Here is a 25,620-nt window from a genome sequence, read left to right as displayed (position 1 = left end):
TCGGCATCAGCAACCGAGAGCATATGCCTTAATTTAGCAATATTACTTAGGTGGAAGAATGCTGTTCTACAAACATTTGTAATTTGATTTTCAAAGGACAGATTGGTATCAAATATAACACTTAAGTTCTTCGCTGTTGAAGATGATGTAACAGTACATCCATCAAGAGTCAAATTATATTTTAGTGGCTTATTTTTACAGTTTTTTGGTCCAATATTTAGAACTTCTGTTTTGTCAGAATTGAGTAGAAGGAAATTTCTGGCCATCCAATCTTTTATTTCATTGATACACTCTGCTAATTTTGAGAATTGTGAAATCTCATCAGGTTTTGAAGAATATAAATTTGTGTATCGTCAGCATAGCAGTGGAAACTTATTCCACGAATCCTGATAATATCTCCCAGAGGAAGCATATACATGGAGAAAAGCAGAAGCCCTAAAACTGATCCCTGTGGCACTCCATATTTTACTTTTGTTTGGTTTGACAATTCCTCATTTACATAGACAAAGTGGTAGCGGTCTGCTATATATGACCTAAACCATGCTAATGCAACTCCACAAATTCCAACATAATTCTCCAGCCTATTCAAGAGAATGTCGTGATCTATCGTGTCGAATGCAGCACTAAGATCTAAAAGCACTAGAAGAGAAATGATAGCCGCGATCAGTTGATAAGAGCAAGTCATTTGTAACTTTAATAATTGCAGTCTCTGTACTGTGATGAGGCCTAAATCCTGTTTGAAATTCTTCATATATACTATTTCTCTGTAGAAATGAACATATTTGGGAGGATACTACCTTTTCTAGTATTTTTGACATAAACGGGAGATTTGAAATCGGTCTATAATTAGCCAGTTCTCCAGGATCAAGTTGTGGCTTCTTAATAAGCGGTTTGATAATTGCCATTTTAAAGTTTCTTGGGACATGTCCTAAGCATAGCGAGGAGTTAATGATATTAAGAAGAGGTTCTGATATTACAGGAGATACCTCTTTTAAGAGCTTAGTTGGTATAGGATCTAACAAACAAGTTGTGGCTTTTGATATTTTGATAAGTTTTGTTAGCTCTTCATGACCTATGACAGAAAGATTGAAGTTGCACATGAGGAAAATTATTAGACACTGTTTTCTGAGGTTCTATGACAGATGATTGCATAATTCCAATTTTATTTCTGATTATTTCAATTTTATCTGTAAAGAAATTCATGAAGTCATTACTCTTTACGTCACATTACTGTGACGTAATATCTGGTTCGGTTGAGGTTTTATTCCTAACCAATTTAGCCACAGTACTGAATAAACATCTAGGATTGTTGTGGTTATTTTCTATGAGTTTACTAAAATATGCTGACCTGGCAGCTTTTAGTGCCTGTCTGTAGCTACAGACACTATCCTTCTATGCACCACAAAATACTTCTAATTTTTTATTTTTCCACATGCGCTCCATTTTCCGAGCTGCTCTCTTGAGAGCATGAGTGTGATCATTGTACCATGGTGCAGGGTTTATTTCTTTAATTTTCTTTAATCGAAGTGGGGCGACAACATCAAGGGTGCTCCATATGAAAGAATTAAATCTAGCGTATGATTATGGCGATGAGTTGGTCCTGTTATATTTTGTCTGACTCCAAGAGAGTTGAGAATATCGATAAATGCTAATCCCAATGTATCATTTTCATTATCTATGTGAATGTTGAAGTCACCAACAATTAAGGCTCTATCTACAGTAACTACAAGATCTGATAAAAAATTAGCAAATTCACCAAGGAAATCTGAATAAGGCCCGGGTGATCTATACACTGTAGCAAGGGTAAAGGATGACAGAGATTTTTTATTTATATTTGTCGGTGTCACATTAAGCATTATTAGTTAAAAAGACTTACATTTATATCCTGTCCTCTGAGTAACACCAAAAACTTCACTGTAAATTGTAGCAACACCTCCTCCTCGACCCTTCAGACGAGGCTCATGTTTATAACAATAACCTGGGGGAGTAGATTCATTTAAGCTAATATATTCATCCGGTTTAAGCCAGGTTTCAGTCAAACAGAGTGCATCCAATCATTTCATTGACAATTAGTGCTTTGGAAGAAAGAGATCTAATGTTTAGTAGCCCTATTTTTATATGATTTGTATTTTTAATTAGTTTGTTTTGTTCAAGTTTGACCTTAATCAAATTTTTTCTAAATGATTTAGTGAGGGTATTGTGTTTCGTAGTTCGTGGAACAGACACAGTCTCTATGAGATATCTAGGTGATAGTTTATGTGTTGTAGTTTATGTGACCTGTGTGAGGTCTCAAGGCAGCTAGCAGACGTTCGGATTAACCAGTTTGTCTGCTTCCTGATCTGGGCCCCATTTAGTCAATTAATATCATTATTAAGACTATGAGCCAAATTACTAGAGGAGAGCGGCACCTTCCCTGGAGGGATGGAGTCCATCTCTCTTTAGCAGGTCAGGTCTACCCCAAAAACTTTTCCAATTGTCTATAAATCCTATTTTATTCTGCAGACATCACTCAGACATCCAGCCATTCAGTGACACTAATCTACTATAAACCTCGTCACCACGACGAGCAGGGAGGGGACCAGAGCATATTACAGTGTCTGACATCGTTTTTGCAAATTTGCACACCTCTTTAACATTATCTTTAGTGATCTCCGACTGGCGAAGCCGGACATCGTTAGTGCCGACATGGATAACAATTTTAGAAAATCTACGTTTAGCATTAGCCAGCACTTGTAAATTTGATTTGATGTCAGACGCTCTGGCCCCCGAAATGCAATTAACAATAGTGGCTGGAGTCTCTATTTCCACATTCCTTACAATAGAATCACCGATAACAAGGGCTCTTTCAATATGATTCTCAGTGGGTGTATCACTGAGTGGGGAGAATTGAATGGAAACCCTAACAGGAACGGGAGAGTGGTGTCTCTTTGCGGAGCGAGTATGCCGCCGAGACGTCACCCAAATGCCCTGGTGCAGGGGCTCTATAGCCGGAACCAAAGTGTGTGTGTTGCTCTCTGTACTGCCCGCATCCGAAACAGTATCTACCGGCTTCTCTTTCTCACTGACCTCTACTAGCGTTCGGATGCGAGTCTCTAACTCATTAACCTTCTCCGTCAGCCTGACTAATTCCTTACATTTATCACATGTGAATCCCTCACTGCTGACGGAGGAGGCTATTTTAATCATGTGACATGCAATGCAAGAAGAAATAACATGAGCCGATGCCATGACTTACCGCAAATTGTTTGTTGTTCCTGAGCGGTGAGGGTTTTGAGATTGATGTGAATCCCTCAAAAAATTGTTTGTTGTTGGTGGGGGTTGTTCTTGATAAGCGGTGCTTTGAGATCGATGCAATAATCTGTGTACCGCAGAGGAGAAAAAACGGGTGCGCGCTGAAAAAATGCACGCAGTTTAATCGCGATAAAAATAAGACGTGGATGCAGGTGGAATATGCGCGCAGTTGAATCCCGATAAGAGAATAATACGGGAAGACCCGATGCATGCTCAAAAATGGCAGATGTTTAAGGATTAAAGGCTACAAACACAGACTCTAGCTAGGTGCCAGCAGCAACCGGTAAAATACACGCAGATGAAACGGGAGAAAAAGCGGAAGAACCTGAAACGCGGTAAAATGACAAAGGATATAACTATGAACAATGACTATAACATTGAACGTATGAGAATAAGCAGTGCTAAGCAGGCAACAAACAAACTCTCGTGCAGCGTGCGTGCGTGCTGTGCCGTAAGCAACAGGAAGTCCAATGACGTCACTTCTGTTCTGACTGTCTGACTGTGTCTGAATTCACAAGGCCTGGGGACATAGCACTGTGCTACGTCTATTCACCAACTACTCATTTTACGCAACAACATTTTATACTGCTCCATGCTGTGCTATTCTCATTCGTGTTTCTTCACAACTACACCAAACTTGAAGGATTTTGAACACTTGAAGTTGAGTAAAAATACCAATAGTTTTACCAAACAAATTTAAATCAGTTCTTCACATGTTTCTATTGATCATTGGGGGTGCACAGGCCTGACGACTCCTCGGACAGATTTCAAGTAGGTTTGAAATCGCACCTGTATCTTGTTGAGGCAAGTAGGAGTGCACACACCACAGAACTGATGGTTGTGCGATCTGCAGACAAGCTGCCGACTCTAAACTTGAAAAAGTTACAGATGAGCTTTTTTACCAGCAGACATCCTTCTCTCCCTCTTCCCCTCTCACAGAAGCTGCCCCCAGTCAGCTGAACCAATCCTTACAAGACAAAGTAAGTATCAATTAAGTTGTATTTTAGTATTTTTCACATTAAAATAACTATTGACATTACATAGCCTAAATGATAGAAAAATTAATAGTAATCAAATTATTTATCAAGATACCGTGCCAAGTATTACTGTTACGATCCCTTGTTGTCTGGCCCGTGTTTTCCGTTTTACTCACGACTGATCACGTTCCATGTCACATTTTCCTTGTTGTCCGCCCCGTGTTTCACTGTCTTTGTATGAACTACACTTCCCGTCATTCCTGGCCCTCATCACCGCTGTCACAGGGTTATTGTCCGCACCTTTTCGTTGTTTTGTTATTACCGTGTCTGTCCATTTAAACCCCGCTGTTTTCCATTGTTTGGTCGATCGTTCTGTTAGGAATGTGGGAAGCAGGAGAAGGCAGACGGGTGGTTTGGATCCAAATGCGGTTTTATTTACAAAATAACAAATAAGCAAACACAAAGAAAAGTCCACGATGGGAAAAACTAACTCTAACACAAAAGAACACACAGCTGGTAGAACATCCACGAAGGGCTGGAAACATGGGCATAGGCACGACATGAAACGATAACGATCGACAGGGGAAAGGGAAAACAGCGGGGTTTAAATGGACAGACACGGTAATAACAAAACAACGAACAGGTGCGGACAATAACCCTGTGACAGCGGTGATGAGGGCCGGGAATGATGGGAAGTGTAGTTCATACAAAGACAGTGAAACACGGGGCGGACAACAAGGAAAACGTGACATGGAACGTGATCAGTGGTGAGTGAAACGGAAAACACGGGGCAGACAACAAGGGATCGTAACAATTACTCACTTAGTTCACATGAAATTTCTTCTGTTTAGTGCATTTTATAGGTTTTGTATTGTTCAATGCACTTTGAATTTTGAGTTATTACAGAATAAATGGTAAATCTGTATGGTTATATTCATTACATTTGTGAAGACATAACCGAATATTTCTTACACTGAAGATTTTAAATAGTATGCTTTTATCACAGTTAAAAAAAAAGATGATCAGAGAGGAGTTGCAAAACCTCACTGAGAAATAACCTTCCAGAACAAAGGAAGGTAAGCTCAATATAAATGGGTAAATTGAGTTACATATCTGGTGCCCTGTGATTAAAGATATAGTTCATAGTGAAAATTCTGAAAATCTGAAATACACATTGGGTATTATTAGTTAATTTAGAATATAGCAGGCTGTAAACAGGCTAAAACATGTGCTTATGGAGAAATTGTTTTTAGTTAGATTTGTTAATTCCAGCAATTCCATACAGACCGCTCGTCAGACGCACAAAACCGCTCCAGAAGCAGGTGAAAACCTGGCCAGCAGGAGCCATGTCTGCTCTTCAGGACTGTTTTGAGTGTACTAACTGGCGCATGTTCAGGGAGGCTGCAACATATGGCGACTCAACCAACTTGGGAGGAATACACAGCATCAGTGTCCAGCTACATCAGCAAGTGCATTGATGATGTCACTTTCTCCAAGACCATCACCACACGCTAAAACCAGAAGCCGTGGATGACTGCGGAGGTGTGTGCGCTGATGACTGCGGAGGTTGAGGACCCGAGACTCCGCCTTCAGAGCAGGTGACAAGGCTGCCCTAAGAACAGCAATGGCCAAACTGTCCCAGGACTTCAGAGGCGCAAAGCACGCACACGCCCAGAGAATCCACAGTCACTTCCAGGACAGCGGCGACACGCGGTGCATGTGGCAGGGCATCCAGGCCATCACCAACTACAGTTCAACATCAGTTGCCTGTGACAAAGATGCCTCCTTTCCAGGTGTGCTGAACAACTTATACACTCTGTTTGAGACGCAGAACGATGTGGTGGTGAGGAAGACCACCCCTCCTCCCAAAGACCAGGTGCACTGTCTTACCACGGCTGATGTGAGGAAAACTCTACGTAGAGTGAACCCATGGAAGGCTGCTGGACCAGGGCACGCTAAAACCAGAAGCCGTGGATGACTGCGGAGGTGTGTGCGCTGTTGAGGACACGAGACTCCGCCTTCAGAGCAGATGACAAGGCTGCCCTAAGAACAGCAAGGGCCTTATACACTCTGTTTGAGATGCAGAACGATGTGGTGGTGAGGAAGACCACCCCTCCTTCCAAAGACCAGGTGCACTGTCTTACCACGGCTGATGTGAGGAAAACTCTACGTAGAGTGAACCCATGGAAGGCTGCTAGACCAGGGCACGCTAAAACCAGAAGCCGTGGATGACTGCGGAGGTGTGTGCACTGTTGAGGACCCGAGACTCCGCCTTCAGAGCTGGTGACAAGGCTGCCCTAAGAACAGCAAGGGCCAAACTGTCCCAGGACATCAGAGGCGCAAAGCACGCACACGCCCAGAGAATCCACAGTCACTTCCAGGACAGCGGCGACACACGGTGCATGTGGCAGGGCATCCAGGCCATCACCAACTACAGTTCAACATCAGTTGCCTGTGACAAAGATGCCTCCCTTCCAGATGTGCTGAACGACTTATACACTCTGTTTGAGACGCAGAACGATGTGGTGGTGAGGAAGACCACCCCTCCTCCCAAAGACCAGGTGCACTGTCTTACCACGGCTGATGTGAGCAAAACTCTACGTAGAGTCAACCCATGGAAGGCTGCTGGACCAGACAACATTCCTGGCACAGTGCTCAGAGGATGTGCAGACCAGCTGGCAGATGTTCTTACCAACATCTTCAATATCTCTCGGAGCAGCGCTGTCGTTCCAACGTGCTTCAAGGCCACCACCATTGTCCCCATGCCAAAGAAGTCTTCAGTGTCCTACCTCAACGACTACCGTCCCAGCGCACTCACACCCATCATCATGAAGTGCTTTGAGAGGCTCGTCATGAGGCACATTAAGACCCAGCTGCCCCCCTCACTAGACCCACTGCAGTTTGCCTATCGTCCTAACCGTTCAACAGACAACGCCATCGCCACCACCCTCCATCTTGCCCTCACCCACCTAGATAAAAAGGACTCATACATTCGAATGCTGTTCATAGAATTCAGCTCAGCATTAAACACAATTATTCCCCAGCACCTGATTGGAAAGCTGAACCTGCTCCAGGACACCTCCCTCTGCAACTGGATCCTGGACTTCCTGACTGGGAGACCTCAGTCAGTCCGAATCAGGAACAGCATCTCCACCACCACCACACTGAGGACTGGGGCCCCCCAGGGGTGTGTGCTCAGTCCACTGCTGTTCACTCTGCTGACTCACAACTGTGCAGCAATGCACAGCTCGAACCACATCAAGTTCGTTGATGACACGACCGTGGTGGGTCTCATCAGCAAGAACGACGAGTCAGCATACAGAGAGGAGGTGCAGCGGCTAACGGACAGGTGTAGAGCCAACAACCTGTCTCTGAATGTAGACAAAACAAAAGAGATGATTGTTACCTTTAGGAGAGCACAGAGTGAACACTCTCCGCTGAACATCGACGGCTCCTATGTGGAGATCGTCAAGAGCACCAAATTCCTTGGTGTTCACCTGGCAGAGAACCTCACCTGGTCCCTCAACACCAGCTCTATTACCAAGAAAGCCCAGCAGCATCTCTACTTTCTTCGAAGGCTGAGGAAAGCGCATCTCCCATCCTCACTACATTCTATAGAGGGACTATGGAGAGCATCCTGAGCAGCTGCATCACTGCCTGGTTTGGGACTTGCATTTTTTCGGACTGCAAAGCCCTGCAGAGGATTGTGAGGACAGCTGAGAAGATCATCAGGGTCTCTCTTCCCTCCATAAAAGACATTTATAAAAACACTGCATCAGCAAAGCAACCAGCATAGTGGACGACCCCACACACCCCTCACACAAACTCTTCACCCTCCTGCCGTCTGGCAAGAGGTACCGAAGCATTTGGGCCCTCACGGCCAGACTGTGTAACAGCTTCTTACCTAAAGCCATCAGACTCCTCAATACTCAGAGACTGAACTTACACAAACACACGTGTCCCGAGTTGCACTTTAATTATTGCCACTTTTTACCTGGCTGCTACCTCAATAAATGCTATGTGCATAGAACACTATCTCATGTATGTTATGTTAACATTTGGCATTTTTAGAAAGTGTCATCTTTTTGCACTACTGTGTACTGGTCAGCGCTGCACTGTCTCTCACTGTGCCTATTGTCCTGTTCATTTTTTAGTAAATTATTGTACTGTCCCATACTTTTTGCACTTTGCACGTGCACTTTATATAGGTATGTTATTTAGTCTGTGTAGTCTCATGTGGTTCTGTGTTTGTCCCATGTAGCACATGGTCCTGGAGGAACATTGTCTCGTTTAACTGTGTACTGTACTAAATATATATGGTTGAACGACAATAAAAACCACTTGACAAAGTTTGAGGGAGTACTGCCATAAGACAACAAACATCACTGCTCTATGTTTACTATAGTTTCACTTTTCTCTACTGAAAGTTTTCAACGAATTCAAATCTAGTACAACAACTCAGTTGATATTTTAATAACCAACACTTTTCCATTTGTATCCTGCAGATTTTTAATGACCCCATTCATGGTTCAATTGAGCTTCATCCTCTGCTGGTGAAGATTATTGATACTCCTCAATTTCAGAGACTCCGTCATATAAAACAACTGGGAGCAGGATACTGGGTCTATCCTGGAGCATCACATAATCGCTTTGAACACTCCATTGGGTAAGTGGTGGACCGATATATCGAAGAGGCTGATACATTTTCCCATTTGGCCGATTTGTTTCTTGATGGCTCTGAGAATCGGCTGTTTGCATGTGAAGCGACTGAGACGTGTAAACGACCAGTCACGGTTTGTTTTGTTGTTACGTGTCATCGTGTTACTACAATAATAGACCGGTGTGCAACACAGTCTCATTTTAATGTTCCGCATATCAGACAGACGCGTTTGAACTCATAATGTTAAAGTGCTCGTCTGTTTCATCCTCCCACTCTCTCCTCAACAGTTCCCTGTAACTTTAACAATAATCGTTTAACTCCAGTTTAATTACCACTGATCAATCAAGTAAATCATTTCAAGTCGAGGCCTAAATGTGATTTAAAGAGGTGTTGTTTGTGTGTTTGAAAGGGTGGCGTATTTAGCAGGATGTCTGTTAAGAAGTCTACAAGAGAAGCAGCCAGTCCTCAATATTACTCCTCAAGACAATCTGTGTGTCCAAATTGCTGGTTTGTGCCATGATTTAGGTGTGTTCATTGATCATATATGTGCATTATATTGTATGATGTCTATTTGAGTCCTTCTGTCTGAATTAAAATATCTTTTAAAAAGAAGATTTTTTTTCTTCAATAAATAAATGGGTGTAATTGAGTGTGTACTCAAGCAAACATTGAGGTTGTTTCATAGTTTACAAAGTTCAGTTGTTTCTTTGTTTTTTCTCTTGAAGGTCATGGTCCATTCTCTCATTTGTTTGATATCCTGTTTATCCCTGAAGTCCGGATGTCAGGTGAGTCACATTGCTCATTACATTTGTTTAAATAAAAAACCCAAGAACAAAGATTCAGCACGCCATGCAAATATCGCCCTCTTGAGGTCATTTTAGAAATTACATTTCTATTTATTTTCTATTAACTGACCGATGTATCTGGTTTAAAGTACAATAATATACAGAATTACACTTGATCAAGAGTAGTCTTTATTATTATTTTTAATAACATTATTAATTGCTTGAGATTAAGTCCAGTGAAGCGGTCAGTAATGTGTGTTTGTGACTTCAGTTCAAATGTATAATTGAGTCAGTAGTTTTACAATCATTTATAAATCTGGTCTTATTCACTAATTCAGGTTTCTCTTTGTTAGGTACCCAGTGGAAGGTAAGCATGAACCCTCTCCCGTACAAACATACTTGATTAAAATATTACTTTTGAAGGGTTTCCTGTCGAAGTCTACGAGACACAACAATGTGACATACAAACAACAGTCAAATTTAAAGCAGAAAAATACTAATAAATACCTAAATATGAAATCTAACCAATATTAAAGCAGAAGCCAGCAAAAAGTTTGTGTTGGATGCAGTAACTTAAGTAAAACCAACCAGAAACGATGACATGCGAGCGACCGCTGTGGCCTAGTATCCATGACACTAATGTTAATATGTTGTTTTCAAACCTTTACCTTGAACTCGATGTTCTGATCGTCTCCTCTCATTCTTCACTGAATCAGTCCAGCGATGACAGACATCACAATCTTTTCTTTCTGAGCACGAAAGTATTTTAAAGAGTGTTTTTGGTGGCATTTGAACAAGAAGTCTCTTTTTCCTCTGACATTAAATCTGCGATTTCCCCGGAGATTGTGAACGCTAAGAATAAAGTTTGCTACTGAACGTGTTGCCGCTAAAAATAAATCAGCCAATCAACACGTAGAGTGACGGAGCACAAGCGTCTCTGATTGGATGATTCATGGCGCTCGTTTTACCAGCGGGTCTGAGTGACGTACAGCGTGAAAAACACTTTGAGTCAGAACAAGTCAAGAATCACGTGTTTCTACCTGAATGTGTCGCCAAAGCAAGTGAATGAACTTCCTGCTGCACGACATTAAAGAGAAACGATCGGTTACACTCTAAAAAATGCTGGGTTAAAAATAACCATTGCTGGGTTATTTGGTAACCCAGTGCTGGGTAAATATTGGACAGAACACATGCTGGGTTATTTATTTTAACCAGTGTGCTGGGTTGTTTCTTGACACAATGCTGGGTTAAACAATGCTGGGTTCTTTATTTTAGATAATCTACTACTAAAAATAGTAATAAGCATGTTATACTTATTAAAAAAAAAACATTTCACAACAGATTCATCTTTTCTGAGATATTAGAGATGATATAACTAGTTAGTTTGTAACGAAGTCAGTGCTTAATTCGGTTGCACCACCTGTTCTTAAGGCAGAACTTAACTAGTAGGTCGTAACCTCTCCGTAAAGTGATGCGTAGTCGCACAGAATTACGTATTTTTTTGTGATCCAATCAGCAGCCTTCCAATTTGTAAACAGGAACCACGCACATCATTACAAGCTGCTGCCTTGCGTGAACTGTCAAAACAAAGACGTACAATCAAAAAAGTTATATTAACATTACACATTTAATTTAAAATATCTTTCATAGCCTACACATGGCGGACAAAAGGAACATGAAGAACATTTTCAGTCATGACGAAATTCTAATTTTAATTGAGGGATATAAATTGTACAAAACAGTCCCTGAAAGCAAACTCAACTCCACTGTCACAAACCGAAAAAAGACGAAATATCCATGGATGAAGTCTGTCTCGTAAAACTCGTCGACGAATTTGCGGTTCATTATCAATTATAATCTCATCGATGTACTCTAATCTGGCTGCCATCTCATTCCATCCATTTGTTTTCACGGGCTGAGGCTGCAGTAAATATTTAGTTCATATGTAGGGTTACGTCCTACGTAAGTTTAATGGGGCAACGCTAAAATATTTAGTAGTGCGTAAATTGTGACTTAGTACCCATTTTCGCAACAACTATGCTAAATTTGAATTTACGCACAGCTGGTGCAACCGGTCCCACGTGCCGGGGTTGCTAGGTTACGGGGGTGGGTACTGCACTTTGGTTGTAGTGAGTTGTCTGCCTAAACCTTACCTTTCTGAATCCTCTTTCCTTGGTTTACTAAACGGCTTCATTGTGGCCTGATAATAACAATTACAAAACTACGTCTTGAAACGCAGTAACCATTGTTTAAACGGAATAATTGACGCCAATTTAATTATTGTCATTAACGGGCACGACGCGATTACAACCTCAGGGTATTAATTTTTTTTACGTGTTTTTAATGGTCACTTTTTCCTTAATTATGTAAATCCCAAAAATATCATACTTCTTACTAGTTTAAATAAAGTTAGTTTTATAGATTTATAGCAAAACGTATATCATCACTCACCTTTACTCATACTGTCCAACGTCGTCCTCCTCTCGACCGTTACATTTTGTCCTTGAACAGCGCGAGGAGACGAGATAACCCAAACGCTAGGTCAAATATTCTAAGTGTACTTTGTGTCAACCAAGAAACCCAAACGCTGGGTCAATATGAGCCAATACCGAGAATATAACCCAGCAAAATAGGTTAAAATACTTAACCCAGCGAATGGGTAGAAAAAAATAACCCAGCATTTTTTTAGAGTGTAGGCAGGATACAACGGGCTAAAGGCACATCTTTACAAAAATCACTTTTTCTGCTCATAAAGTTTGTATCAAGCAAGTATCAAGATTGAAAAACAAAATAATAATAAAAAAATATATAATAATGGTTATTTTGATTAAAATGAATAATAAAAAGATGGCGAGGAAGTCTTTTATATGGGTTATATTGTTATAATGCAGATACAGGGACAATAGTTATAGAGAACATTTGTCCACTTATGCAAACACTTTTGAGACAACAAGATGATTTTTTTCTTAAATCAAATTAATATAATGTTTAGAAATGTTTTCCAATCCTTTGCTGTTAATTTCAATCACATTTGGCATTTCATAACATCTCATGAATTATATAAACAAACGAATCTCTGTTGTGAGTGAATCAGACAATGTGAGCCGACTTTGATCATTCTTCATAACTTCAGAAAAACATTGTGTTTTATAGGAACTTTTACCCCAAATGCTATCCTTTCAATTATTGGACATTGTAACGCTCTGCTTCAGGAAGAAGAAAAAGGATAGCTCACAACTGAAGATATTACGTGCGGAAGCGCGAGATATTATTCACGGAGGCGATTTGCATCTCACAACTCGGGCTTTATTCCAAATCAAGCTCGTGCAGCATAACTGTCTGTCACATGCTCTCCCTTCCACATCGTTACTTAACAAAGTAAAATAAAATAAAAGTCAGTATCGAACAGAAATTACACACCCATGGGGTGTTCGAGACACAGGGCACAACAATACCACAATGTCCACTCTTACAAAAGAAAAAAAGGGAGCGCGTAGCTCTTAAAGGGGCCACACCATATTTCTACTCGTTACAAATTTCCCCCGGCCAAAAAAAGGCTGCCCTCAGCCGTACACAGCAAAGGAAGACTTCTACTTAACAACCACTCATACATGACTGATTTGAAAAGTTAACAAGACATAGGGATAGATAATGTACAAACAGTACGAGCATACATGTTAGCACAGTGTACATTAGTTCAGTAACACATGAGAAAATTCGTTCACGACCCAAAAATGAAACACTCAATTACTCTTCGATGAGACCCATGAACACACAAGAACAATAACAACAACAGTGGAACAACAGTATAACGCAGTCTGTCGTCCTTAATCTAAGTCAAACCTCTTAACATGGTAGGGGTTAGTCCACTTATTCACCGTCCAGTCAGAAGTAACTCTAGGGACTCTTCTCTGTCTCAGTGCATAACGACTCAGACCCTGATTTGCCGGTTCGGCAGTACTTGCGTCAGATGTCAAGTCATGAGAGTCAGAGACACCCACACCGTCAACAATGTCAGGATTAAGGTCAAGTGAGTGTCCAGTACAACGTTCCGGAGAATTTTCATCTGAGTGTCGATTCAAAGATTTGTTTGAGTAGTCAATACCAACACCCCGGTCAGCATTACCCGACTCCTCACTGTCTGTTTGAGAATCAAAGTCCTCACCCAAAGGTAGTGACATCTCAACATCAGCATAGGATCTTGTTGTGGGCACGGCCATGTCCCATGAATGAAAAGGCTGCAGATTTACTACATGAAACACGCCAGCATCTTCTCCAGTGTCTACGTTTGAAAGTCTGTAATTAACACTTGAAAGTTTCTTTGAGATGCGAAATGGTCCGGCATAAACTGGGGCTAACTTGGCTGTAAAGTTTGCACCAGCATCAGATTTGGGGTGGGTTTCAACCCTGACCAAGTCATTCACAGCATAGGAAACTGTGCGTCGCTTCTTGTCATAATAGTGCTTCTTTTTTGAATGGCTAGCACTTAGAGCAGCTCTGGCATGATCATGAGCATCCTGCAGGGAATATCTCAAACTCTCAGGATAGGGTACCCCAGGATCATCTACTCCCGCAGAATTTGGCAGTGTTATCAAGTCAAGCGGCGTTTCCAACTCACGGCCATATAACAACATTGCCGGCGATTGACCCGTGCTCTCATGGCAAGCAGTTTGAGTTGTGGAAGATATTTATCCCACGAAGTGTGCTTGTCCTCCACGTATGCACGTATGGCAGTCTTAAGTGTGCGGTTTACCCTCTCAGTGGTGTTTGTTTGCGGGTGGTATGCAGTTGTCAGCCAGTGTTCAGTACCAAGGGCCCCAAGCACATGCTCAAAAAGATTGCTCACAAACGGAGTCCCACGATCTGATATGAGGTAGGTTGGTGCACCATGTCGAGCAAATATCTCACTCAAAAACTTACTCGCTGCCACTTCAGCTGTCGCTGACCGCACTGCAGAAACTTCCACCCATTTCGAAAAGTAATCAACGAAGACAATCAGATGTTCATTGCCACTCTGAGTGCGTGGAAGCGGACCCACAAAATCCACTCCCGTGTATTCCCAGGGTTTCATTGGCCTGATCAGCCCTTTCTGGTTTCTCGTCTTCGTCAACTGGCACACAGGACAAGATATAACGTATCTTTTCACATCTGTCCCCATTTAGGGCCAAAATAACCTTTGTTTCAGCCTGGCCAGCGTTTTTGTCACCCCCAGGTGGCCAGCAGTAGGATGGTCGTGATAATATCTGAGTACAGTGGATCGAATTACTGTTGGGACATATAACGTAAGCTGCTTCATTGGGTGGAGACTGCAGGTTATCTTAGGGTCCCTGAAATAAAGCAGACCATCATGAATGACATGTTCTTCGTCCGTACCGCACCCTTCAAGGTTTCGAAGAAGATTGCCAACCACTGGGTCACCTTTTTGTAACTGCGTCAACTGCGCTCTGTCTGTTATCGGGACCGAGGAGAGACTGCGCAGATCCAACCCAGCTATGACCACATGCGGAGGAAGAATGTCAATAGGGCCCTCACAATACGGCAGTGGGTTGCGTGATAGAGCGTCTGGAACTCTATTCTGAACCCCTGGCCTGTGGACGATGTTAAAATCAAAATCCTGTAGGCGCAAGGACCATCTCGCCAGTCATCCAGAGGGGTTGGGACGGTTCATCAGCCACCTCAGGCTGTTGTGGTCAGTATAAATGGTTACACGAAGGCCCTCGATGTAAGGTCTGAAATGTTCCAGAGCCCAAATCACTCCCAAACACTCCTTCTCAGGTGTTGAGTACGGCCTTTCCGCTTTGTGCAACATCCTGCTCGTGAAAGCTACCACCACATCTCGCCCCATGTCATCCTTCTGCATCAAGGCTGCACCAAGGCCCAAGTCACAAGCGTCAGTGTGGATGAAGAATGGGCGTGTGAAATCTGGAAGGCACAGAATGGGTTCAGACGTAAGGCAGCTTTTCAAGTAATCCATCGAAACCTGACAACTGTCATCCCAGTTGAATGGAGTATCCTTTCTGGTGAGTTTAAAAAGTGACTCAGCTTTTTGCGCATAATTTGGAATGAATCGCCTGTAATGGCTTGTGAGGCCGAGAAATCTCACTTGTTTCACGTCTGTCGGCGTTCTGAACTCTGTGACCGCTTCCACCTTTCTCGGATCAGGAGAAACACCATACGGAGTGACTCTGTATCCTAGGAAGATGAGTTCACTCAAGCAGAACTGACACTTATTTAGCTTGAGAGTAAGACCAGCTGACTCAAGTCTAGAAAGGACCTCCCGGAGGTCTTCCAAGTGCTGTTCAAAGGTTGAGGATACGACGACAATATCATCCAAGTACACTGCACAGCACTTGTACACCAATCCAGCAAGGACATTGTTCATTACTCTCTGAAACGTGGCTGGGGCATTAGTAAGCCCAAAAGGAAGGACTTTGAATTGAAAAAGGCCACAGTGTGATGCGAATGCTGTCTTTGGCCTTGACTGTTCCTCTACCGACACCTGCCAGTACCCTCGATCAAAATCAAAAGTAGTAAGACATTTTCCACGAGCCAGAAAATCCAATGATTCGTCGACTCTGGGCAGTGGGTACGAATCCTTAAGTGTCAGGTGATTAAGGCCTCTGTAGTCTACGCAAAACCTGTGGTCTCCACATGGCTTCTTGACAATTACCACAGGCGCAGCCCATGGACTGGAAGATGGTTCGATGATGTTTTCTTCCAGCATCATCTGAATCTGATCTTCAATGATTTGCTTCTTAGCTGGTGAGCTCCGGTATGGCGGGAGGTGAACAGGTTTTGCTTCACCCGTGTTGATTTCGTGCTCCCCCAATGAAGTGTGCCCCAAGTGTCCATCAAATAGGCTCAAAAGTCTTTAAGAAGGTCCAACAATTTCCCTTTTCAGACAAGCTCTCTCAACTTTCTCATCCAAGGCAGACTGGCAGACATTTAAGAACATTAAGCTCCCAAGCTCAGGTGCCTCCAACCACTCACTCAAAACCTCTTGGGGTGTAGATTCCCCCAGGGTCACAGTCCTTGATGGGATGTGAATGCTGACTGACGCTCGCAGCATAAAATCCATCCCTAAGATGAGTGGAGAGGATAGATCAGGGATAATGACAAACCGATGGTAGAACTTTTTTCCTTGGAGGCCAATGTTCAACCACACAACACCAGTCGGAGTGCAAGCAGCACCGTTGGCAATCTCGCAAGCCATCAGAAATCATATTTGTATGAACAGCTGACAGTGAGGCACCGGTGTCCAGTGCTGCGTCGATGGTTTTATGACAGAAATTGACCTTGATCATAAACGGTGTATTCCAAAATGAAGGAGAAGTACGGTCCTCCACATGTCCAAGGACAAGCGGCTCAGGTGGGGACAAAAGACAAGGGTGAGGCGCATTTATCTTCTGGAGGGAGGATTGCCTCGGTGAAACATCCTCCCCCCTTTGAAGTTTACCTTCTGCCGAACAGAATTGTGCTTTTGTTCCTCCCTGTCTTCGTATGTCCTGGCTTTAGTATCCTCCTCAGCGTTTTGTGGCTCATGCGAGCCTGGACTTGTCCGTTTATCCGTGGCTGGAAAAGGCACAGTCTGTTGCGCAAAGTTATAGTTCGGACAGTCTCTTGAAGTGAAACCAGGCGCAGAACATCTGAAACAATAAGTGTCTTGCTTAATTTTGCCTTTCTGCAATACTGGTACATTACGGCTGCCAGGGCCGAGAGCGGAGTGCAGCTCGTGGGCACACATCATGAGGTCTATGACAGAAGTAATTTGTGCGCCGTACAGTGCAAATCTGTAGCGCTCAAGTGCATGCTTGCAGACAAGATCAATCTGCTCCTGTTCTGGTGGAGGAGACTTTAGTTTCTTGAATTCAGACAACAAGTGCGCTACAAACATTGGGAATGGTTCTCCTTGAGCTTGAACACGGTCAAGAATACCTCTCCAGACCCGCTCTTGGTTATCCGCTGGAAGAAACACAGTCTTGAACAGGGTGCAGAACTGTGTCCAAGATGTGACATGTGCACTCAACACTGTAAACCACTTCCTGGGTTCTTTAGCTAAGAAACGTGGTAGTTCGAGCAAAATTTGAGCATCGCTGAGACCCAAAGAATTTCTATAGGCATCCACAAGAAGAAGCCAGTCATCAGCTTGAATTTTCTCATCATTCCCAAACACTGGGGGTTCCAGTCTCGATTGATGCAGGACGGAGGCCAAGGTTCTGGTCGCATTATTTAAATCAAGAGAGCTTTGAGCCAGGCCAAACGCCTTTCGGTTCTGGCATTCATTTCCACTTCAATGGACCGAGGCCCCTGTATTTGACCAGTTGGTGCTTGAGCATGTGGAGTAGACGAAGCAACAGGCCTGACTTGAGAAGGTAATCGGTATGAATCAGGTACATGCAAGTTTTCTGTGCAACGGTCGATAATACCTCTTTGTAGATCAAGAGACTCCTTCAGGCACCTCCGCAGCATTTCCACTTCCTCTTTCAACGACTCAACATGCGTCTCCAGGCACTCGCCTGACCCTGGTCCTCTCCGTATGGGTGGAAACTCAAAGCATGCAGATTGGTCAAATAAATCAGTCTCGTCATCAACACGTCTGGCCATAGTACCAAAATCAGATTGTCAATATGAAATTCAAAACAATGAATTAGCGCAATAACATTCAACCAATAACTCCAACTTGCATTAACTTACTGTATGTGAGTAACTAAGCAAAACAAATGGAATAAACAATTGGATACCCTTTGAAAGATTTTTTTTTTTCTCTGACAAGTTCAATATCACCAAACTTCAAACATAGAGTCCATTAATTGTCTTCTGACCTCGTTGTTTTTTTTTTTATATATATATATATGAGCAAACCGCACGAGCGTCGACGAGTTATCACCCCACGACAACTCAAAATATAATAGAAGTTCAGATTTTATTATTTTTTTAAATCCAGTGCAAAAAAAAAACAATCTCACGTTCAATTCAACCAGTTCAAAAATCAGTTCCAGCAGATGAACAAAAAAAAAAAACGTAGCAACCAGACCTGAATCCCCGAACAGTCGAAGTTCACAAATGGTCGAATTTCCGATTACCTCAACGAACCACAATCCAACGTGCATACTCCAAATTCACAAAGATTGCGTCCATGATGACTTAAATCCACTGGAATGTGAAGAAATATCCTCTGCCTCAGCAACACAAAATGTCCGCCCCAGCTTCGTCGAGCGACTCGGGCCTTACGCGCTATAAGCAGTAAACTTTTCCCCGTGTAAACTCACACATGACCGGCTGGATGTTCACAGCATTTTCGGAGTCATCTGTGTCCACGCATTAAATCCAAGGCCAGAGATAAAATGTTCGGGCGTCACTTGTAACGCTCTGCTTCAGGAAGAAGGAAAAGGATAGCTCACAACTGAAGATATTACGTGCGGAGGCCAGACAGATTCACGGAGGCGATTTGCATCTCACAACTCGGGCTTTATTCCAAATCGAGCTCGTGCAGCATAACTGTCTGTCACATGCTCTCCCTTCCACATCGTTACTTAACAAAGTAAAATAAAATAAAAGTCAGTATCGAACAGAAATTACACACCCACAGGGTGTTCGAGACACAGGGCACAACAATACCACAATGTCCAAGAGAAAAAAGAAAAAAAGGGAGCGCGTAGCTCTTAAAGGGGCCACACCATATTTCTACTCGTTACAACATTCATTAAAAATAAATAAAACTTTTGATTTAATAACCTTTTACAGAACTGAAATTCGCATATTTGTATTTTGTATTCAAATATTATTTTATTATTTTAAAAACTGCTAAATATTAGATCATCAAATTACTAAAATAATAGAAACTTTAGACATTGATCTCACGGCAAACAGGTGTATAGAATAGTGGCAGTTTTTGTTGATATTTGGTGTTTTGGGAGAAAATCACATCAAAAGTGTTTTTTACCCCAAAGAACATTTTCCCTTCTGTCAGTCACTCGATGTTGTGTCGATGTAGTGACACTAGGGGTCGCTCTTGGAGCTCAAACAAAAGGCCAATGAGAATTATATAATTTAATATAATATAATATAGGCAGCTTTATTGAAATAGTCCATGTCTTTTATCCTTTCTGTTAGTGAAGATGAACTCTGAACATGCATCTTTCATCTGAAGTTGTACAGCGGCTCTTGTAACACACCAGAAGGAATATGGGGCTGTGCAGACAAGCACAAGGGAAGAAAATCAGCAGACAAAAAACATATAGTGCACAATAGGTGCAAATGAAGCTCTGAAGGTCACATTATAGCAAGAGTGGGATTTCATAAAGACCTTTTTCATAAAATTGCATTTGTGATTGCATCAAAAATCGAACCATTAATTATTTCCAAAGTTATCCCACATGAAACAACAAAATTCCTGTTTGCTTTTGGATACAAAACTCCTTAGTCTATACATTATCTTTAAATTGATGGCTGTATAACCCGTTATACAGTACATGATTTATAATGTGTGTGATCTGTAAAGCATCTGTGAACATATCATATGTGTGTTACTTTAAGCACGAGATGGCGTCGATTCAGATGTTTCAGCACATGGTTGATCAGAATGGACTGAAAGAGGTGATGGGAAACTATGGATTGAATCCAGATGAGGATCTTCCCTTTATTGAGGAATTAATTCAGGGTGTGGATAGTTCAGCTGGAGAGGTACACAGTTCTGGGACCGTCCATTGCAACCAATTTCCACCAGATTGTGCAGTTTAAAATGAGTTGTTGAAAGTTGTTTCTACATTATTTTCCAGTGGTCAGCGAGAGGCAGACCGAACATAAATCCTTCTTGTATGAGATTGTGGCAAATAAACGGAACGGCATTGATGTTGACAAATGGGACTATTTTGCCCGGTAATCGTGATATTTGATAGATTTTATAATAATTATGAATTACTATAGACTGTATACATACAACTTGTGTGACACTTGCCAGAATACGAGGATTGAAGATAAATGAGTAAATTAGTTGTTTTTCCATCTCCTTATTTTATAGAGACTGTCATCACCTTGGCATCGGCAACAGCTTTGACCATCAACGCCTGTTGAAATTTGCACGAGTGTGTGAAGTGGAGACAGGAGAGAAGAAATCTCATTCTATCTGCTTCAGGGACAAGGTACTTTACATGAAACATTTCATCTTTTTTGCTCATTACAGGACTCAGAGGGAATCTGCAGACATGATTTTCATTATCTAGTTTGGCCAGAAATCTGTAGAATTATGTGGAATGGATTGACATGAGAAAATGTGGTTAAAGGGGTCATATAATGGTACATGCACTTTTTCAAGTTGATTGTACTGAAATGTGTGTTGGCTGTGCCTGTACACAACCATCCTATTATGATAAAAATCCATCCAGTGTTTTTGTTTTAATCTCCTTATATATTTTCCCCTGCCTCAAATCGAGCCGTTCGACCATGTGACGTCACACGGTCGGACGCCCCTCCCAGGATTGTTGATTGACAGCAGTGTTTCAACACAGACCCGCCCTCGCTCGTGAGCGAGCTGTCAATCATAGTCCGTCATCATTGTTGATACACTGGAGCAGAATGGCGCCTAAGCGATTGTGGTGTTCTGTTCTTCGGTGTAATAACGAACACAGCAGTCATTTTGATGTTCCTAAATCTGAACCGCTGAAGACGCAGTGGCTGAGTTTTGTTCACGATGGGAATATTCCCCACGAGCAAGCGTCAATGCGTTCATGTTTGCGTGAATCATTTTTCACCAGACTGCTTTATAAACGAGGGTCAGTATAAAGCTGGTTTTGCTAAGAAGCTGCTGCTGAAAAAAGATTCGGTACCAACTATTTATATTCCCTCTGCACCTCCAGAAGAAGTAAGTGTAACGTTTTATTAACCTTTATATTAATCTTTGCAAATCGCTTGCACGCTTCACAATGAATGTGGCTAATGTTTACACTCAGGGTACATTACCGCATGTTTTCCAGAACGGAGGGGCGGGGTGACCAAAGCTCATTATCATTTAAAGTCATATGCACTGAAACGGCGTGCTGAAAACAGAGCTGTTTTTGAGCAGGTAAAATTAGTGTTTTCTTAAAATACTAATGAGAATTTTTAATAAAAGTATATTACAAAGTTTTCATTTAGACCCTAAAGATTCATATTAACTTGTACAAAAATGGCATTATATGACCCCTTTAAAATGTGCCGTACTAGACACTTATTGGAAGCTGAAAGCAGAATCGAATTAGCTAAAATATTGAATTCATTAGTCTGTGTTCAACCATTTTTTGTCAAAACAGATCATACTTGAGATGTTTTGATTATTATTTTGATTATTATTAAATAAATGTTGCGAACGTGTTTCTAGGATGTTCTTTATCTATTACAGCAGATTTCCCTTGTCAGAAATAATGAAAAACATGTTGAGCTGTGAATTCAGCATGACTGCCCAAGCACCAAAAACATGTTATCCAAATCTAAAACGTCCAAAACAACTGAACCGCTCATCATCTACAGTAATATCTCAAGATCTGAAATCCTTTCTCTCTGTGGCAACATGCAAAATACAGTATATCTTATCATTTCTGACCATAATGAAGAACTGATAGAAGCTATTAATAAATGAACTGATTGTTTTTATGTGCTTGTGATTTTAGAAGGTTTACAGTTTCTTAAACATTAGCTGTAGATCATTAATATTAAACCTCATTTCAGTTTGTTCTGTCTTTCTCTAACAGGAGGCAGATAATGTTTACGACATGTTTCGCACTAGATACACTTTGCATCGCCAGGCGTACCAGCACAAGACTATCAGCATTATTGAAATCATGTGAGTTATGTTTACAGTATGTGTGATGTGTCATTGTTCTGACGAGACTGTTCCTGGAGATATAGTGAAGCACTTTTCATTTGTCACAATACTGTAAGTCATGAAATAAATATTTGTATATAATTCTGCTTTAAAAGTTAACATGTGCTGGTTCCTCTTTGCATTTTAGGATCAAAGAATCTTTTCTACAAGCCAATGAACACCTCCACATCTCAGCAGCCATAGAAAACATGGTGGAATACACTAAACTCACAGGTCAGCGGAAATATTTACATTTAACTCTTAATAATGCTCGAGAACACAAATGCAAGGTCATCATGGTTCATTAGAGGACTTTTATCAGGTTTTAATTAAAAAGAAAATACATGTAAATCTAATTAGACTCTCATATTTCTATTAGATCACTTATTTGAGAAGATCTTGTACTCCACTGACGACAACCTGAAAGATGCTCGAATGATTCTTGAGGACATTGTCAATAGACGCCTGCCAAAGATTGTTGGAGAAGCCAGACTGACAGAAGCTGAACATAAAGACATCTCAAAGGTTGGACTGAGACATTCTGACATTGTATCATTAAAACAGATATCTGTCTTTCAGATGGATCAATGAACACATTTATAGTTGTATTGAAATGTTGTTTGGCAGATACTTTCTTATTAAAGCAAAGTGATATTGTGGCAACCCCACCAGTAATGTTCAATAGTTTGTACAAAAAGACACATTTGAAAAATAAGATATCTTTCACCCTGACATCATCAGTGTTTACTTGTATCTAAAACTGATTATAGACTGACTTCTGACTCTCAAATCCTCCAGAAAACACTGAAGGATAATTGGATGACTGCTGTGGAGAAATGGTCTAAAAATACACTGGATTTCGTGGTTGCTGTATGTTATTTAAAACATTTGTTTCCAGCTTGATCTTAACATTTTAGCTTTGCTGGTTGAGTTGCGAAAGCATTTGAAATCTCTGCTTATCCAGGTCGTCAATATGGATCATGGCATGAAGGGTAAAAATCCCATTGACAACGTCTATTTCTACAGCAAGAGGGATCCGACCAAAGCCTTCAAGATTAGGAAATATCAGGTATCCATGGCAAACAATTCAGATTAAATAAATTATAAGTACTGTACACATAAATATGTCTCTAGAAAAGGACGCCTCTTGTCCATATAAACATGCAAATAGTCCATATCGGGCCATATTGTCAGACACCTCTTGTACTGACAGGTGTCCAGTTTCCTGCCGGTGAAGTTTTATGAAAAGCTTGTGAGAGTGTACTATCGAGGTACAGAGAAACGGGAACTAGAAGAAGCTCAGCAGTGCTTTGAGAATTGGTGCAAAGACAATTTTGGAGTTCTGCCTGAAGAGGGAAAATGTTCTCAGGCTACATACCAAAGCAAGGATTAACAACTGAGGTATCACCTACTCTTCAAATAAAGAAAAATGCAGTTACATATAGTATGTTTAAGTGTATTAGCGAAGTGTACAAATTCAGTTTTTAATCATCTTCCAGACAATAACCCCGTAAGAGCATTCCAGATTAGCAACATTTTGACAGAGATGCTGAAGAAATGAAAGAGATCATGGAAGAACAATCAAAGGGCGTCTTCAGCTGGCAGGGCATTTGAATCTCATGTGGACTAAAACAAAAGAAGTTATGCAAGTTTACACTGTAACTGTATTTATTCTGTGATGGATTTCAGCTGTAGTCACTGCTGTGATAAATATGCCAATGAAGTCTTTTATTCTTGCATTTTAGTCTTCTTATAATAATAATACAATACCAAATACTAAAACTAACTTTATAAGTACATAACTGTATTTACAGTATTAGACTTATTCGTTCTCTGCATTGTACTCTGCACAAAGACAATAAAGTTTAAGCTACTGTAATCGAATTGTGAGAACACATCTTTAAACGCATACCTCAGGTCTTTAGTGACCCAGGAACACATTCTACCCCCATACCTCATGCACTTGTGCCCACACCTCTTTAGGATTCCTCAATCTCTCTTTTATATACAGTGTAAAAAATAAAATGAATAAGAAATGATCATGGTTAAGAACCAAATGTGTATAGGGTCATTAGAGACCCAAGGTAAGGAGGAGTGCATGTTGTTTCACAGCGCTTCACTTTTTCCACATTTTGTGAAGTTACAGTCTTATTCCTTATTCGATTAAATTCATTATTTTCCTAAAAATTCTACAAACAATACCCCATAATGACAATGTGACAGAAGTTTGATTGAAATCTTTGCAAATGTATTAAAAATAAAAAATGAAAGGACATATCAATAAAATGGGCAAAACCCAGAAAGTGTAACAATCATCCCTTTGATTAAAATACTTTTATATGTTTTCGGTCAATATAGATCCTGTTGATACTTCAGTATGTCGGATTTCATTCTGTTGTTGCTTGAATAAGAGTAATAATCGTTGTATTCAGGCCCTTTTCCTGACAGAATAGGGTTTAGTCCATCAGCGGTAACCATTTGGAAAAAGGGGAACCAAAATGCGGGACTGTCCCGAAATCGGAGGCTTTTTCCACGTCATAATAGTGTCCCACGTTTCAATGATTTGAAAATAACAACAATAATATTAAACAGCAACAGCGCGTTTTCCTAAATCGAAATTACAATCCGACATTTATTTAAACATATACATAAAAATGTATTAAAATAAATGTAATAATAACAAGGAATAATTTCTGTAGGATGCAATTCTTCTTTTAATATGTGAGATTTGCTGGAACATGTCGCTTATTTTCATCTTTGACGTTATGTCAGACTGCACGATACACATCAGTAACCGACTGTGATCGCAATCGTCCCGATCAGAGACTCGCGTTATCGGAGTGTTGCGGAAGAGAAACATCGAAACTTGCCCATCACGGAGGAGCATTTCTTTTCTTTTCTCTGAAAGTCAGGACATCAGCATTTCCATCGCTCCAATACCACTCCATCACGAGCATATACAGGCTCACATTTACAAGAAAGATGGATTTGGTCAAATATAGGCCCATAATAAGACCGATCACAAATACAGAAAAGTACAGATGTTGAGAATGGAGGAAGTCTTCAGTA

General features: G+C 41.2%; 1 protein-coding gene and 1 pseudogene across 1 annotated transcript in view; both read left to right on the top strand.

Moving 5' to 3' along the window:
• Window positions 1-25,620, top strand: part of LOC127651255 (deoxynucleoside triphosphate triphosphohydrolase SAMHD1-like) — a 96,833-nt gene that overhangs the window by 10,249 nt on the left and 60,964 nt on the right. Inside the window, exon 2 of the mRNA XM_052137002.1 lies at window positions 4,231-4,271. Within this exon, the coding sequence (XP_051992962.1) occupies window positions 4,231-4,271 (41 nt within the window). The remainder of the gene's footprint in view (window positions 1-4,230; window positions 4,272-25,620) is intronic.
• LOC127651258 (deoxynucleoside triphosphate triphosphohydrolase SAMHD1-like) lies at window positions 19,833-24,402 on the top strand (annotated as a pseudogene).

This window comes from Xyrauchen texanus, chromosome 11, assembly GCF_025860055.1.
Source record: "Xyrauchen texanus isolate HMW12.3.18 chromosome 11, RBS_HiC_50CHRs, whole genome shotgun sequence".
NCBI lineage: Eukaryota > Metazoa > Chordata > Actinopteri > Cypriniformes > Catostomidae > Xyrauchen > Xyrauchen texanus.
Note: the sequence above shows the minus strand (reverse complement) of the source record. Positions and strands in the feature narration are given on the sequence as shown.